We start from the raw sequence: 18610 nt of genomic DNA, 5'->3' as shown, positions 1-18610 counted from the left end.
GATTTTTCTGTTCTAATAACTCAATTTGTGGTTTTACTCAATACCTTGTTTTTAAAAATATTTTGTTTACATGTTTACATGCAACGAGACGTAATATCTGGTAATATCGATCGATTTATACATACGTATAGTTAATCGGATGAGCGATTTCTGAACGATACGAGAGATCGAGATTTAAGTTTGACAAGATGTCCGAAAATTGAAGGATATTAAAGTGGAAATTTTTAATTACCTAGAGATCCAATATTGTTTATTAAATCTGCATTGTTGTCTTTATCGTCGAATTTTTAGATCCATTCGAAATTAATATTAGTGAGTTTAATTGAAATCATCGATGTTACATTGAAAAAGAAGGAAACAAAATAAGTCGCAACATTGTCTAGAATTAAATCATACTTAGCTTTATTTATTTTAAGTCATGATTGTATTGGTTTAATTTTATTGTAAATTGATTAAATTTGAATTATTGTAAAAAATATAGAAATATTTGATCGTCAAGGTTACTTTTTCTTAGTGTGACAATTATGCATACACAAAATATTAATTACAATAATTATAATAGTTTGTTACGTTGTTTTTTAATTATTATATGAAAATAATTGTTCAAGTTTTTGAATAATGACATTCGTTTGAATCTTTGGTTTATGTTTAATAACAATCCTTTTAGGGCACAGCGAATTCTCTAAGTCCAAGCTGAAACCGTTTCATTTTCCTCAATGAAACCTGTTCTGTCATGTCTTACACTGAATTGGAACATGGTTATCAGGTAAACAGAGAAATAGTTTTTATTTCTGTGATATTATTTTTAACAATTTTATAACTTTTAATATTTTACTAAAATAGAAGAAACAATTATAAACTAGATTCTTTTAGAAGAAATTTAACGTGAAATTTGTTTTATTTAATTTTAAATTTATTTTGCTTTAGGAAAATAATGATCACATAATCTTATAAACTAATCTAAAACAATAAATATACTGTTAAAGTTTTATAGTATATCATAAATTCTTTATGTAATCAAATATCAGAAATATAAATTTTTGATGGATAATAATTAATCAATAGGGTCTACGGAGTGCCAGCCGACCAATTTTCTATGTAGGGGATTTAAATACTGTACAACCAACCCTTGTGGGTCCTGTAGCTTCTTCTATATATCGTTCATCAAAAAGAGTAAGTTATACTTTTTCCATGTGCAATATATCATATATAAAGAACAAAAAAATATCAAAATGATAATCCTAAGTAGATTATAAGTTTTATCAGTAATATAAAATATAAATTTACATTTTGATTTTGATCTACATCATAATTCGCATAAGATTGATTATGTACTAAGATTTTTTAGAATTTATTTATTTCATTTAATTTAACTTGACAATAAAAGAATAAGATGTAGAGACAAGCAGAAACAGATATTGTGAATTAAGAACTATATTGTATGTTTGCATACCAACTCTATTTTACTTTAAATTAGTAAACAATATGTGAGAAAGGTTAGAAAACTGTTTTGTTTAAAAAAAAGTATTGTTTTATACAATACTATACAGCACCTGCATGTATCATATATATATATATATTTTTGGAAGACATATTTTATATGAAATTAGAATTTTTAATAATTTTGTTTATTTTCAACAGTACATACAAACATATTTCACTAAGTGTAAATTAATGAATTCATTAATTACTTATTAGTGTTTCAATTACTTTTAAATAACTTGATGACTCACAAAGTCTTTGGTACTCTAATAGTCTAAAAATAAATTGGTAGAAGACTTAGTACTTGGCTGTATAGTTGCATATACAATGCATAAGCTGTATGTTTGTTATAATTAGTAAATTAATTTAAACAATTGATGTTCTACAATATAATGGTCTAAAGAGGAATATCTGATTTAATATTGTTTAGTGTATTTAGTGTTTAATCATTATTAACTGAATTAAACATATTATATAGTGAAATATTCAATTATTGAACTAAGATTCAGTATTTAATGTTAATGTTAATATTAGTGCAAATTTTTTAAGGCTATCATTATATATAATTATGCTATTAGCTTATGGTACTTCGAAATTAAATTTGTAATGGAAAATGCAAATCCTTTGTCATCTACCACGATTCCTGATGTTTACATCTTCGATTGTGATAATGAAGCAGAACCATATTGGCAAATAATGGTAGAGTTTCTTCTAATTAATTTCTTAGTTATTATCTGTTAGTAGATTCATAATATTTAATGTAACAGAATAAAAAATTGTCTTCATATTGTTTTTATTTGCTGAAGTCTATATATGATCATTGTAGCACTTACTCTTTATGCAGAAAAAATTTTCTTGTTTCAAGATAGATTTATGAAATATATCTCTTCCAGAGATATAGTTCTTTCTTATCTTTAAACAAAGAGTACTTTATTAGTTTGCTTCCATTTATTTTCAGTTCAGCACACAATTGCTCAGTAATGTTAACATTAAACAAATTGCAAACTAGTTCCAAGCTAGTAGACGCTTCTTTTCATTATGTTCTAATCAACTCTTAATAAGTGGTCTGATAAAATATTTTATACTTAATTGTTAAAGTATTTTAAGTTAATTTCTTCCTTATCACAATTTTAAAAGATAAGATGCAATATAAATCTAACATTTAATTTAAAATATATCAAAAAATTAAATTATAGGGAATACAATTTGTATTTATCTGTAAAAAATAATATTATAATGAGTGTTGATCTGTAAAATGTGATGTAAGAAAAAAATTACTATTGTATGAAGTGCATATAATTAAAAGACTAGTGGCTTCTTGAAAAATGGTATTATCGTAATGATAAAAATCAATTCTATATCTACCTTTAAGATGGAAGATATACATCTGGATATGGAGTGCTACTGTGATGATTGTTTTGTATGTAATTATTAACACATGATTAAAATTTGCTGAGTCTCTTTATTAATAATACAATTTTGTTAGACAGTTTTAGAAATGTATCATTGTAATAATTAAGTTTATATAATTTTCAGTCATTGATAGTTGAACTTATTGAAAAATGTAGAATGACAAATCATTTGATATTCTAATAACTTTTACTACTTTTTTATCACCCAGACATACAATACATTTGTAAAAGTACTATATTTAGTATTCAATTTATATTTCCTTTTTTATGTAGGCAAGTAATGCATGTGTCTTTTTTATATTTTATTGTAATCATCTAGAAATGAATAATAAATCGAGATTGTTTGAAAACTATTCTAAACAAACTCCTGACAAAACTGGATTTTTATCCTGCTTAAAGATGTACTGGATGAGCAATATTTAACACAATTATTAATAAACATTTTATAAATTTTTGCATATAAGTAAAAATTTAATACATTTTTTAGTTTTATTTTGTATATTATTATTAGTTCCTTTTAAATTCATGTGATATTAGGTGAGTACAAAGATAGTAAGATTAAAGCAAAAACAATTCAAAAAGAATAATAATCAAGTCAGAAAACAAATTTCAATTAATATAAACTTTCACTTAGGCCGAACTGTCGGACGGGTGCAGCAATGATGATGGATGCATGGGTGGAAGCGATTTGGAAGGAGAAGGGAAGCAAGTTTTGGTTGGAATCTGTGCGATGGCAAAAAAATCACAAAGTAAACCAATGAAGGAAATTTTAACAAGATTGGAAGAATTTGAGTACATTAAAATAGTAGTATTTCCTGAAGAAGTTATTTTGAAGGTAATGGCAGTAGAAAATATTTAATGTTTCAATTATAATGTATGAAAATATGTATTTACAGGAGTCTGTAGAAGATTGGCCAATTGTTGATTGTTTAATAAGCTTCCATAGTAAAGGCTTTCCCCTTGATAAAGCTATAAATTATGCTAATCTTAGAAATCCGTTTATCATCAATAATTTACCCATGCAATATGATATTCAGGTATGTAATTCGTGATAAATATTGTCAAATATTCTGAGTGATGAAACATATTATTTTTTATATGACACCAATTTAATAGGATCGTAGGAGAGTCTATGCTATCTTAGAGAGTGAAGGTATTGAAATCCCGAGATATGCTGTCCTGGATAGAGACTCGTCTGATCCAAAACGTATGTGATGCTTATCATTTATATTGATCCAATTTTATATTGGAGATTTATGACAGAAAATCCATTTCAGATCATGAACTAGTAGAATCAGAAGATCATGTCGAAGTTAATGGTGTTACATTCAACAAACCGTTTGTGGAAAAACCAGTGTCTGCAGAGGATCATAATATTTACATTTATTATCCTACATCTGCAGGTGGAGGCAGTCAAAGATTATTTAGGAAGGTATATAGTAAATTCAACAAAAATAATTTTTTTTACTTGGCATAGTTAAATTTCAATTCATAATATTACAGATTGGAAGTCGTAGTAGTGTATATTCACCAGAATCTCGAGTTCGTAAAACAGGTTCTTACATATACGAAGATTTTATGCCAACCGACGGTACAGACGTTAAGGTTTATACCGTGGGTCCAGATTATGCTCACGCAGAGGCAAGAAAAAGCCCTGCATTGGATGGTAAAGTCGAAAGAGATTCAGAAGGGAAAGAAATTCGCTATCCGGTTATACTAAGTAATGCTGAAAAGCTAATTAGTAGAAAAGTGTGCTTAGCTTTTAAACAAACAGTTTGTGGTTTTGATTTACTTAGGTATATTGAAATTTTAAATATAGTGAGATTAAAAGAAGTAATAATCCATTCTTTATTATACTAATCATGTGTAATATTTTAGAGCAAACGGGCAGTCATTTGTGTGTGACGTAAATGGGTTTAGTTTTGTAAAGAATTCTAACAAATATTATGATGACTGCGCAAAGATTTTGGGAAATATGATTTTAAGAGAATTGGCACCCACTTTACATATACCATGGAGCGTACCTTTTCAATTGGACGATCCGCCTATTGTGCCTACTACATTTGGGAAAATGTAAATAAATTTTACTTTCTTATTATGCTAATATATTCAGATTATTTTTAAATATCATAATTATATCAATGCTTCTATATTTACTTTAGGATGGAATTACGATGTGTAGTTGCTGTTATAAGGCATGGAGATCGAACGCCAAAACAGAAAATGAAAGTAGAAGTTCGTCACCCGAAGTAAGTGTATTTCTTGAAGGTATATATGAAGAACAATATCTCACATATTCTATTCCATACAGATTTTTCGAGATATTCGCAAAATACGACGGCTACAAGCATGGTCATATTAAATTAAAGAGGCCTAAGCAATTGCAAGAAATATTGGATACCGCACGTAGTTTATTAGCTGAAATACAACATCGTGCTGCTGGACCTGAATTGGAAGAAAAACAAGGAAAATTAGAACAATTGAAAAGCGTCTTAGAAATGTGTGTAAACAATGTTTTTTTATATATAATCTTTTATTTAATTACGAATATTAACTTTGACTATATGTAACATATTTTTCAGGTACGGTCATTTCTCAGGGATAAATCGCAAGGTACAAATGAAATATCAACCAAGAGGCCGACCAAGAGGAAGTTCATCAGATGATGGTATCAAAGCATAGAATATTATATCCATGTAATATAGATGTCTATTATTTGTAAATCACATATTTTTATTAGATCGACTTGGAGAACCTTCCCTTGTATTGATATTAAAATGGGGTGGAGAACTAACACCAGCCGGCCGTATTCAGGCAGAGGAGTTAGGAAGAATATTTCGCTGCATGTATCCTGGTGGTCAAGGTAGACACCTTAGTGGTTCGTATCTTATGTTCATACGCTTATCATGCTCACTCTTGAGTTAATTTATACTTTATAATAAGATTTTTTATTTAATAAGTCTCTTATGTTGGCTGAACTCCGGCTGGACCTATCATTTATCTGGACTGCTCAATTGAGCGTATGCATAATACATATATTGCTATTTATCTTGCACAGTACATATACATATGTATGTATACAGGGTCATTGGTAACTGGTGGTACAAGCGGAAAGGGGGTGATTCTACGCGAAAAAAGAAGTTGAAAATATAGAATAAAAATTTTTCGTTTGAGGCTTTGTTTTCGAGAAAATCGACTTTGAATTTTCGCCCGGTACGCGTGCACTTTATCACGTCTCGTTATAACGGATCTCACTGTAGATCGTTATCTCGATGGAAAAATTAAAAAAAAAAATTTTTATTCTATATTTTCGACTTCTTTTTTCGCGTAGAATCACCCCCTTTCCGCTTGTACCACCAGTTACCAATGACCCTGTATATGTATATATATATACGCACTTCAGACAATTTAACCGAAATAAAACTCGTATGTATGCATTAGGCAGTTGGATATGTTAACATGTAACTTGTTTTTTATTTAAAAATAAGAGCGTAAAAGCAAATGTTAAATTTCAAGCTTTTAATTAAACTATCGATGATTTCGTTTTGGTTAAAGGATAGCAAATATCTTATACCTTTACGAAAATCTTTGATTCATGGATAATTCCAAATATTATTTCAGAGGAAGACTCAGAGATGTTACCAAATCACGGTAACTTTTTATTCTGAATCAATGCTTTTTTGTAGTTCTATGTGTAGTGTTATAGATGCATAGAAATAGTAATTTAGAAATTCTATCAATATGTTCTTGTTAGAAAATTCTTGCTATTTTGCAGATTTTTGTGCGAAGATCGTACAAAAATTGTTAAACGTAAAAGAAAATGCTGTTTCTATGCTAATTCAGTGTGTTCCACTTTATTGCAATGAAACACTTGACAGTTTAAGGATAGTTGCTTTTATTTAGTTTGTGGCCTTAAATGTTTATATGTTCTATCTTTTTTTTTCAATAGGTTTCATACATCTTGTCATCCATGCAGTAATGCCTAAAAGACATATACATACACTTATGCACACATACATATATGTTGCAAATTTATATATATTGCTTCATTTTCTATTGTAGTTTTAACTACATTTTCACTTTAAGAAAATCAAAGATAAATATTAATATAGAATAATTTTGATGGCATTATTTAAAAGAACAGTAACATGAATAATATGTAACATCTCAAAAAAATCATGTATATACATTTAATTAGACTTTTCTAGATGTAAGTACATTGATGTACGATCAGCGATTTTTGTACCAATCTTTCATGATCCTTTTACCAGAACATAGATCATTCAATGAAATCTCATATGTACTTTATGTTTATTGAAAATGAAAGATATATTTTGTATTTATTACATTTTGTTCTTCTGAAGTATTTTTATACATATATAGGTGACTATGCTGGTGCACAAGGTTTAGGGTTACTTAGACTTCATTCAACATTTCGACATGACTTAAAGATCTATGCAAGTGATGAAGGAAGAGTTCAAATGACAGCAGCAGCCTTTGCAAAAGGTTTACTCGCATTAGAGGGTGAATTAACGCCAATATTAGTGCAGATGGTGAAGAGTGCTAATACTAATGGTCTATTGGACAATGATTGCGATAGCAGTAAATACCAAAATATGTATGTAAGGCAATTTACAAAAGAATTGTTGTAGAATTTTGAGTAAATTCTAACGATATATTTTTATAGGGTAAAAACACGACTTCATGAATTATTACAACAAGATCGAGAATTTACGTGTGAAGACAGGGAACAGATAAATCCTGGTAACGCACTGAGCATTAACGCAGCCATGGATTTTGTTAAAAATCCTGTTCGTTGCTGCCAGCATGTTCATACTTTGATTCAAAAATTAATGGACATTGTTCGTATTAAGAAAGATGATCCTAAAACCAAAGGTATGATGTGATATATAATCTTATTGTGAAATTATATTTATCTATCTAATATATTTAGATGCAATTCTTTATCATGGTGAAACGTGGGAATTAATGGGTCGTCGATGGGGAAAGATTGAGAAGGATTTCTGTACCAAAAATAAGAGGTTCGACATATCGAAAATCCCGGATATTTATGATTGTATAAAGTATGATTTACAACATAACAACCATACGTTGCAATTCGAACACGCGGAGGAATTGTACATTTATTCTAAGTATCTGGCAGATATAGTGATACCACAGGTGAGAATTTCAATAAATTTTATCTCTTTAAAAAAGTACTTTAATTAAAAATTTTTATAGGAATATGGATTAACAGTGCAAGAGAAGCTCACCATAGGCCAAGGTATTTGCACTCCTCTTTTAAAAAAGATAAGAGCAGATTTGCAGAGAAATATCGAAGAAACTGGAGAAGAAACAGTTAATAGACTCAATCCGAGGTAAATTAAACATTTGTGTGTGTCATATATGAGGTATAATGTGTGCAATATATGATATATATATGTCGGGTTCACATTATGATTAGGGTTAGGGACGTGAAACGAATCTTCGTTTGGATTAGACATTGTTGTTATGCAATAGAGAAGATATTGACGATATTGAGAAGATATTGATAATTAGATACTCGAGATGCCTAATGACAATGATCCTAGGTTCAATAACGAATCCGCGGTCAACGGGATAACAAAATGCACTTTCTTCCAAAGTCCAAGTTGTACCCAATTTTCTTGTCTACGGTACAAGTATTACTGAACTAACTCTTTGTTAAAACATAGAATATCCACCGAGCGCAAAGACGCTATGTAACTCGCTAATGCGACCTCACGAGAGAATGACTTTCCGTCACGATGATGCTGCAGAGGAAAACTATGATGGGGTGTGTCTAGGGACACGAGATTATCGGATTCGTGGAGAGATGCCTTCGTTCGGAAAGTGAGGGAAGTTGACGTTACTGTTAATTGGTCAATTTCCATGTTGGTGGTTAGAGAAGGATGCTAGCCGCCCTTGAGGGAAAGTTGCTAGCGGGAAGCGTCGCTCGTGAGAAAAATAGATTTCCCCTATCTTCCCGTAGTTGAGACAAAGACTGTTTGTCTGTTTGAAGGACTTTAGTTAACTAAATCTTAAGATTTGTAACGGGTCCTCAGGCTAACTGAACATGTACTGTGGAGATGCGTCGACATCTGGTAATCATCTTACCCTAAGAATAGGGTTTGCGTGTGGCGAGCCACGGGACAGAAACCGTTGGAATGTTTACTGTCGAGTGCCGCTACAACTATTTCTTTTTAAGGAGAGCTATACTATTACTCCATACCTTTGTTAGACAAAACGTTCATCCCTTGACCGCGGCTACGCTTGGCGACTGGTTGTCGCCTCGAGCCCAAGCTCATTATCACAAGTCTCGAACAAATACAATCGGATTGAATGACGACAATTGCTTAATTACGGCTATGGTAGAATCTAGATTAAAGTGTTAAGGGATTTTCCCAAAATTCCAAAGGGAAGGTTCCGATGTCCTTTCATCTCCGACATATATATATGTAAGGTAAAATGTAATGGATAATTGTTATAATTTTAGATACTCCCATGGAGTTTCTAGTCCCGGTCGGCATGTACGCACAAGACTTTACTTTACAAGTGAAAGCCACGTACATTCTTTGTTGACTGTTTTACGTTATGGTGGTTTACTTGATGTATGTATCTACATATTTATTTTATGCAATGTATAACACATTTTAATGTTTTAATTACACAGGTAATGAAAGATGAACAATGGCGTCGAGCTATGGAGTACGTTAGTATGGTTTCGGAATTAAATTACATGTCTCAAATTGTAGTTATGTTGTACGAAGATCCAACTAAAGATCCTAGCAGCGAAGAACGTTTTCACGTTGAATTGCATTTCAGTCCTGGTGTAAATTGTTGTGTGCAAAAGAATTTACCACCAGGACCAGGTTTTAGACCCCATTCACGCAATGAGAGTAGCCATAATGTAGTAAGTAAATCTTATAGCTAATACTTCTATTTTACCCATGATCAAAGAAATATTTTGAAATACAAAGCTATACATACTTTATATTTTCAGGGTGAAAGTGGTGGTTCTGCTCAAGATACCATTTCACAATGTAGCACTCGAATAGAGGAAGAAGATGTAGAGTTGGGAATTTTGGAAGACGATTTTATGAATCCACCATTGCAATCTGTATGTATAAATGTTTTTAATCAAAAGAGAGTATAAATAAATTAGCATTTTTTATTTAATACTTAGGAAACACCTCCACGAACAATGGAAACAGATACTGTAGATGCAATGATGGATAGTCCAACAACCAGTAGAGGAGTTGATATGATGGACTTACATCCTAACATGATGGATGAACCATTTGATAGTGGCTTTTTGCAGAGTTCTGCGCCCATTCCAATAAGGTATGTAGTATGAAACTTTCAATGAATCTTTTTTTATAAATTAACTAACTATCGATGATCTTTTATAAAATATTGTACAACATTTAGTGCTAGAACCGTAGCCGGTCATGAAGCAGCGAGACTTGGTAGTCAGTTAGCTGCAAGTCAACGTCAGCGACGTGATGCAGAAAGAGGCACAATTGTTGAACCACGTGCTCGCAGTTATGATCACCAAAGACAGGACAAGCCCGAGAAAGGTAAGTAACGTCTAGGTCTTTAATATTATAGTACATGTTTGATATATAATAACAGGCCCATAGTAATATTCTCTGATTATGCATGGAAGTGAATTCTAACAAAAAGGTTACACAGGACATTTGTAAATATTAATGTCGTAAAACGTTACGATAGCTTGACAATATGTTGTTAAAAATACAGTAATGTATTGTAAGAACATTGTAAACACTTAATTTCATTAATAACATCTTTCTTCTTGGGTACATATGGTTAATATTAACAGTCAGATTTTATCAGAAAGGCTGGTGTTTTTCGTGTCTTTTTTTATAGCTGCGGACAAGCTGCAGTATCAGAGCTTGGACGCTGTCAACAAAGAAGGTATGTTAGTTCCTATAATAACGTCAGCAGGTTATAATGCATTGTCTTATCATAGGTGATCATTACAGGTTTTCCATAGCATCTAAACTTTCAATATATTGTATTACCCTGATACAATCAGGATTTACAATTTTTTCTTTTCTTTTTTTATTTAGTTATCTTCATAGAAATGTTAACTATTTAGTTGACTGTTCAAATTATTCTTCGCTTTTGAGATAGTAATTTTTGTAGCTGCTGATCACTGTGATTTGCATCTTTTAATTCTTTCATAAAATATAAAGCATTCTTTATATTTCTTGGTATTGCAATACTTCTATAGAAAGCATTATCTTATAGTTACTATCAATAGTAAACACGCATAATTTTCCGTAGAATAGTCTTCAGTATCATGTCTAATCCTTAATGTTGCATTATACTACATGTACCATCTTCTTTTGTATTATATTCAGTTTTGTGTGCAATAGAGCCTACAAGCGAAGTTTACTTTTTGTTGTAAGTATTGTAACACTGTAAAATTCTTACCAAAGATTAAATTTTGATACCTCAATGGATAAATAGATGTTGGATAAATATCCAATTAAAACCACATTGTACAAATGAGAGCTTAGCTAATGGAATTTAACAAACGGACACGATGTTAGATGGAAATAGGAAAATTCAGTTGAAATAACTCTTTGCTCTGCGATAGTTGTGCGCGTGGAAGCCAACTAATTTTTATGGACGACTGCTTGGGTTACATATTAACAAATGGTGTAACTTATTCAGTCGTTATCCTAATTCCTTCATTCCTAAGTCATTGTTCCATTAAGATTCACAATTTACTAGTGCTTAGTTATTTTCTAAAATCATACTGCAGCCGTTTCATTCATATCCATTAATATGTGATTACATTACATTTTTGTTCTTTATCATTCACTTTTATGCTTTATTTACTATTCATATTGCATTTTTAGAAATATAATTTTTATATGAATGAATATGGATCACATGTATGTAATACTTTCATACCAACATACAAATTAAAAAAAGAGAGGTTTTTGATTTGGTATTAGTTTCTGTTTTACAAAGATAATTAAATATTTGTATTTCTTAGTAGGATGATTTTTATTATTTTTTTTCTTTTTTTTGTCACCATTAAAATGTTACTTTACCGACCCATTGATGTTAGAAATTCTAAGCACATACAAGCAAATAAAATTTAATTTTCATATTTCTATTTAAACAAATCAATTTCTAATAGAAATTAAAAATTTTATAATTATCAATTGCATGTTTGAATACCAGTTTTATGTATGAAATACAACAACTACTACTAAATTTTTTACAATCTTTGATCGTTGTTATTGCATAAAACCATAATCATATTAACTAACTATCAATAAAATGTTCATAAACTTAAATTGTTGTTTGGTTGGCTTACTGGTTGCATGGCTATCGTGTGCCATGGGTGTGTAACATTAACCAAATTCGCGCCTTCTAAACACAAGTAAATTGAAGTATATGTCGTCTTTTTCCTGTGTATTTCAGTTATTTTATTCCTTCATTGGTAACGTCGTCTTCAACGAAATCCAATTGCATTAGCATCTCTGATTCTAAGTCCATAGGCTATTACAATGTGAACTATTTAAAAGTTTCTCATATTTCACTATTATCTTTAAAGTACTCATTTAAAAATTGTTGTTTGAATATACAATTTTTGCAAATCCCAAGTATCAATTCTTTTATTATACAGTGACGATAAAACGACTTCGACATGTTTTAATTTCAAGCATCGACGACGTGACCAAAGGTTCTTACCAATGTTACTTTGATTTTTTCGGTGATGGGTTTATTTAATCGTCTATTTCTTTTCTTTTCTTTCCCTCCTTTGTACCCTGATCCCACTATTACATCGTTATCATACGTTCATTTTAACTGCACCATTCTCTCTTTTGAATCATTCACGAAATTACGCATGCAACACCCTACACAGAGAAGCATGTAACAGAGCAACGCTACTTAGAGAGATCTGGCCAGGTTTTGTTGAACGTGCCAACGGAAAAATTCAGCCTGCCACACTCCTTTAGTTCACCGGAGTTTCCAGTTCCTTCGATAAAAACCTCCACTTTGAGATCGACACCCTTGGTGACTTTGCACACATCTCCTCTAATCTCACCGAACAGCCGGAGCTGTGATGTGACGGATATAGTGTTACCAATCCCTACGATTCGTTCTTCGTTTTTCAATATCGATCTCGAACAGTCTTACGATTTCGATCCACCTACTCAGAGTAAGAAATACGGACGTTCTAATTCAGAGACGATTCTTCCTGGGATTGAGCGTAGCGGTGAGTTGATCGATTCCTCGAAACCGCCACTAAGCTATCCGTGGTTAAAGCGATCCCTTTTTTCGTTATCCTTGCACGAAAGAACCCCAAAGACAGTGACATCCGCGGGACGGATCAAACTAGACAAACGTTCTCGTTCATTGTCACCTTACGTACCTAAATGTCTTTGTTATAATTGTAATGTCTCGGAGCTGATTTTGAGAAGCAGAGATCTACCGCCTGTCGAGCGTTTCAACTTTGATATCTACTTTGCACGCTCGCTCTCACATAAGTTTTTCAATTGTTCTTGTTATTCGAGCCTCCAGGATGTACCCAGTCGTTTTCCTCGTAGTGTTTCTTTCAATGATAGCTATGGGTGTCACAGAGGAATCACCGGACTAGATCATCCTGATTTACCCTTTGTATATCTAAAGAATAGGCTTCTTGTGTTTCCTGAGAGACAGAGTGCTGCTCCTTGTTTAGAGTCAAAGGTCGATCATTGTGTCATATACAAACATCAGTCAAGGGGTCACGATCGCAGTGAATGGATGCTGTTTAAGGAAAAAGAAAAGTGGAGGTTTGATAAGAATATAATGAGACGAAAATTGAATAGTGATAGTGTAATTGGGAATACACGTGTACCATTCAGGAAGTTATCCTGTCCCAATGTGAGACCTGGTGACTTTTCTTGTGTTGATTCCGTTTGTTCAGACGAAAATGGTGAAGTTACCGATTGTTCAAAAATGTGCAGATGCTGGTCTTGTCCCAATGTGAATTTCCAGTGGCACGATAGCCTGGTACATATACCAAATCATAGTAGTATGCTTTATCATATGTCCCCTGCGCACGGTAATGATGTTCACGACGATCACGAGATTCCTCGCAAGTATTACTATCGCTCCAAGAGTCCACGTGAACCGTTCTCCCGACTCCAGCCTCAACGATCCTTCTCATCTCCAGACACACGACCTTCGATCATTCAACCTGACCCTACCTGCACAGCAAGGCGCCACCGTCACAGTATCTCCGGACAGATGAGTTATTTCAAGCTGTTGGGCTACAACGTCAACAAGAAGTTGACTGGATCAGCAAACAGTTTGTTCAGCACAGCTGTTATCAGTGGATCCTCCAGTGCGCCAAATCTCAAGGATATGGTACCACCTCATGCCTCTGCTGTTGCTGGTGAGCCTCAATTTCTTTTCTTCTTCTTCATTATTGCCTTTTGCCATAAAATATGTCTTAGGTTTTTACTTCTTTTGGCATTTATCGTTAGCATATATAACAGTATTTTTATTCGTGGAACTAATTCAATTTTGTGCTTATTAGCAATAGAAGGTTTTGGTGGTGTACCGCCAATAAGACCTTTGGAAACTCTTCACAATGCATTGTCGTTACGTCAATTGGATTCCTTTTTGGAAATGATGACCAGTGCACCTCTGTTTCGAACACCCGCTTCTTCGCCTCCAAAGTATCCTTCACCTGGTGGATCAACACACGAATCGGTTAACCAAAATATCAATATTGGAGGAGTCAGTCGCGAGTACCACTCTTCCGACCTGGAAGCTGTCAGGTACCGTAAGAAATTAAGTAAACCATCCTTGTGAGTATTGAGTTCTTTTCTTTTTTTTTCTCATATATATCAAAGTGTTTTTATTAAGGAGAGTTGCACTGACTTCTCTGGTACCTTGTTTCTCGTTCTTTCTAATTACGACGATTGCATACTTTTCGTTAGAGATGCAGACATTGATTCTCTTCTTAGGTACATCACGCCAACACCCATACAGTATAAACCTTCGAACGATGGAGAATCTTGTGACATAAGAAATCAATTGTCGCCAACCAGCCCTAATAGTGAGTGTCGCTTATTCATATTATTATTTTAATTTTGTTCTTTAATAATGAATTAACGTGTAATTTAGGTACTGGATGGAGCAGTGAACCACAATCATTTCTCTCTTCTGAACCCTCATCTCCTGCACCGACTTCAACAGGAGAATGCAGTATGTCTATAAGCTTAATCAGCAATGACGGGTAATTAATATTTAATATTAAAAAGATTGTATTATATTTAAGAATTATATTCTTTTGTTTTTTTATAGAGCTCAATCGTTTAATGTGGGTCCTAAATTTTCTACAACTCCCTGCTTGGATGTGGATTTTAACGAATTTTGTATAAATATTGATCAAGAGCACAGAGAGGCTCGTGGTAGTGTATCATATACAGATTATTATAGCAATGAAGATGGTCAAATACGAAACTGTAGTTTTGGAGCAGGCTTCAATTCTAATTTACAAAAGATCATGCGTACTGATGATCTTCCGGTTGACAATATGGATGATGATGAGGACCATACCATAACTTTAAAACAAACTGAAGAGCAAAAAAAGCAAGATGTGAAACAAATATTTGAACAGAAAGAATATCCAAGCACAAAATCTAGTAGTGGCTATAAGAAAATTGGAAGGTAAGTTTTTGTTTTAAAATTAAAAAAAAATGAATGAAGTTGATTATTCTACTTTACTATCTCTTCTACAATAGATTCCTTGTTGAAAGCATGGAAATATCAGATGAAGACGTCAGGATTAAAGAAGCAGATAATATAGACAAGACAAAATCACCTGCTTCTATGAAAACTGAATCTTTTAATATAGAAAAAATACAAAAAAGTAAAGATGGTACTGATGTTATGCAAGAGCAACAGAAGAAGAAGAATTTTTCTCGATCTCAGAGTGTTTCTATGCCAAAAACTCCTACACAGAAGCAAGAATCAAATTACAGCTACAAATGTACTTCAAAGATAAGCTCTCTTTCAAATATGTCAGATAAAGATTTGGAGAATTGGAAGCAGAGCATGATGGAATCAAAAGATCCTTGCTCCATAGAAATGAAGGCAGAGGAGCCAATTCTGACTGTAGCAAGTAGCATGACAGGTAACTCTAGCGTGACAATAGGTTTTAATGTTCAAGGTGAAAAAAAAGAAGAACCTGACCTTTAAGAGTATTACTTTTTCAAAGATTACCAGAGTTATTTTATTTATTAAGTCCATTTCCTTAATATAACGAATAAGATACTGCATATGAAATTGTTGAAACGTTTATTGTTATGAGCAAATCAAAATTGGTATTGCATGAGTTAAATACTGGTTATGTTGATAAAATTTTATGAAGAGAAAATTTTTTGCATTTTGTTTTCTGGCACAAAATTGTATACATTTTTTGGTATTTTTTTTTTTTACATTCGTTAAGATTGTTAGGAATACTTAAGGCGTGCATAACATGATAAAGGTGCAAACATTAAGAAATTTTTCCAATATGTGAACATACCGGAGCATTATTTTAAAAAGACGAGTTAAGAATTGCTTATTAAGAGGAAATATTATTAAAGTTAAAGCAACGTTAATAGCATTTCTCTATGTTAATAATGTACTTACCAGATTGTATCTATATTAAATTATTTTTGAATTGACGCTTGTATGTAATGGTATAATAGTATTTTTGTAGATAATATATGTCCAATGTTAATAATGTATTAGAATATAAGGCAAAATGAATTTGAGTCAAAAAGAGAAAAGCATTAGAAATTTGCCTCAAGAAAATATTTGGCATATACAAATTACGAGATTTTTAATAATCGAATATGAAACATATGTAGATCTCCTATGACTCAACAAGTTCAAAATATACCTCATTTGCTAAACTAAATACATGAGAGGAAAAAGGTTTAAAATTTCCTTTCATATTAAATGGTATTATTCTTCTTTGATCTTATAAACATAGTATTACTAATACAAATAACACATGACATGTACTTCTCATGAAATTGTTTCTTTAGACTCAAGAACAAGTACCTTATATATTTATTCAAAAGTACCACTATTAGACTTTAATATTAATTTTCTTTTATTTTACGGGGATATAATATAAAATTATTATCAGAAAATTTCTATGAATATACAAATGCTATGAATTATCAAACATTAACTCAAATTACAATAATTAAACAATAATTGCTCTATAACAAAATATGCTCATTTCAAGAATTGATGTAAATGCCTTACAGATTAATCTGATAGAGGATATATGCTACCTTTCTTATAAGTGGTTTTAGAATGTTTCTTATTAAAAAGCTATACAAGCTAAAGTTATATAAATATAAATGTGGTTTTATATCAATTCCAAATATGCAAGGTGCTATTTTCAATCAATCTTATTATGTTCCTAACTGATTTTATAGTTCTAACATTAGGAATAAAACCATCACACATATGGCTATAGAGGATGTACTAGTTTATCACATAAACTATTTATTTCATCCTGGAAAGAATAGGAATTTATTCTTTATTTCTTTTTTCAATTTTTTCTGTCTTTGCAGTAGATAATATTTCTAATTTACCAATAAGTGAATTAAATTCAAAATCTTTTAGGAAGAATATATGAAATCATGTTTAATATTCTTGTAACAATATTATTTATAGTGATAAAGTTAAAAGGCTTATACTTTGTGATTCTTGCAAATATAAATTAGCTGATTTTTGTAGATGTGATTCATTTTATGACATTTTAGAAACCATATTGTGCAAAATGTACTTTAGTGAAGAAACGTTTCTATATATATAAATATGTTTTAGTAGATAGATACAGTTACAGAATTAAGCATTCACTAATTTGTAGAGAATTTGCAAGATGTTGTAAAGAAATAGTTGTGGTAGGATATTTGTACCTTTTGCTTAACATATATAATTTTCTTTCGATATATAAAAAATTATGTTCTAAAGTAAAGCATTCATTATTATACAAGAAATAAAAGTTAATGTTAAATATTTTATCCTGTGATCTCTATCACCAGTACCAGTGCAATGATACAATTATTAATGACATATTCATTGACACCATCATAGTTGTAAAGAAGGAAATGTAAAACATAAATGTATATGTAAGAAATGACAGATTACAATAAAAAAAGTTAAAAATGGAATTTATCTAATTTTATTAAGAATGTTATCAGATTTTGTCTCCTTATCAGTAAATGTTAATAGACATAATATTATTCGTGATAATGATTTATCATTATTTACAGCGATAAAATGTTTAATTAAAATTTAATCATTTAATTGATTGAAAATTTTTACTTATGTGTGTATGTATTCAATTTTGTGATATAAATATCAAAAACTAAATACGTTAGCAAATTTTTATTACAATTTAACGTGTTTTCTTACTTTCTTATTCAGCAAAAAATGTATTAAATGTTGAATAGAAATATATATTTTCCAAATTCCATATAGATAAGAAGAATGCGTTGTTATTTAAATCGGTGATTATCTCTGTAAATGAATGAATGGTAAATATAGTTTAACAATTTTTTGCTATCCATATAACTGTTACTAATTTGTTTAAACAAATAATGCGAAACATAGATTTATCTCAACTTTTCTTTTTATCGAACAAGACGCTT

The 18610-nt window shown here is 31.2% G+C and overlaps 1 protein-coding gene across 5 annotated transcripts; it reads left to right on the top strand.

The window, feature by feature from the left end:
- Nucleotides 1-132: 132 nt before the first annotated feature.
- Nucleotides 133-18130, top strand: LOC126873176 (inositol hexakisphosphate and diphosphoinositol-pentakisphosphate kinase 2). 5 transcript variants are annotated; one of them, XM_050633781.1, is made up of 30 exons: nt 133-312; nt 668-766; nt 1066-1173; nt 3529-3729; nt 3791-3931; nt 4011-4101; nt 4172-4326; nt 4398-4690; nt 4773-4967; nt 5057-5143; nt 5206-5394; nt 5477-5562; nt 5635-5757; nt 6516-6545; nt 7278-7512; nt 7582-7790; nt 7849-8075; nt 8136-8272; nt 9409-9523; nt 9586-9825; nt 9916-10032; nt 10099-10256; nt 10344-10492; nt 10803-10850; nt 12823-14337; nt 14482-14755; nt 14915-15006; nt 15075-15186; nt 15255-15620; nt 15695-18130. In XM_050633781.1, exons 2-30 carry the CDS (start codon nt 734-736, stop codon nt 16149-16151), a joined length of 6183 nt encoding a protein of 2060 aa, XP_050489738.1. In that variant the 5' UTR covers nt 133-312; nt 668-733; the 3' UTR covers nt 16152-18130. The 5 variants fall into 5 exon arrangements, with proteins under 5 accessions (XP_050489738.1, XP_050489740.1, XP_050489736.1 ...); XM_050633779.1 differs by having other exon boundaries at nt 134-312; nt 5635-5772; XM_050633784.1 differs by lacking the exon at nt 6516-6545 and having other exon boundaries at nt 136-312; nt 5635-5772; nt 12823-13176; nt 14116-14337.
- The last annotated feature ends 480 nt before the right edge of the window (nt 18131-18610 follow it).

This window comes from Bombus huntii, chromosome 14 (assembly GCF_024542735.1).
Source record: "Bombus huntii isolate Logan2020A chromosome 14, iyBomHunt1.1, whole genome shotgun sequence".
In the NCBI taxonomy this organism is placed as follows: domain Eukaryota; kingdom Metazoa; phylum Arthropoda; class Insecta; order Hymenoptera; family Apidae; genus Bombus; species Bombus huntii.
This window is presented reverse-complemented; position numbering and strand designations above follow the sequence as displayed.

What these genes read in the sequence shown, in the direction of transcription:
- LOC126873176 (XM_050633779.1), top strand. Translation starts at nt 734, where the DNA reads ATGTCTTACACTGAATTGGAACATGGTTATCAG. An exon ending in TATATCGTTCATCAAAAAGA is followed by an intron (nt 1,174 to 3,528) that starts GTAAGTTATACT and finishes ACTTTCACTTAG; the next exon opens with GCCGAACTGTCGGACGGGTG. An exon ending in AGACTCGTCTGATCCAAAAC is followed by an intron (nt 4,102 to 4,171) that starts GTATGTGATGCT and finishes AATCCATTTCAG; the next exon opens with ATCATGAACTAGTAGAATCA.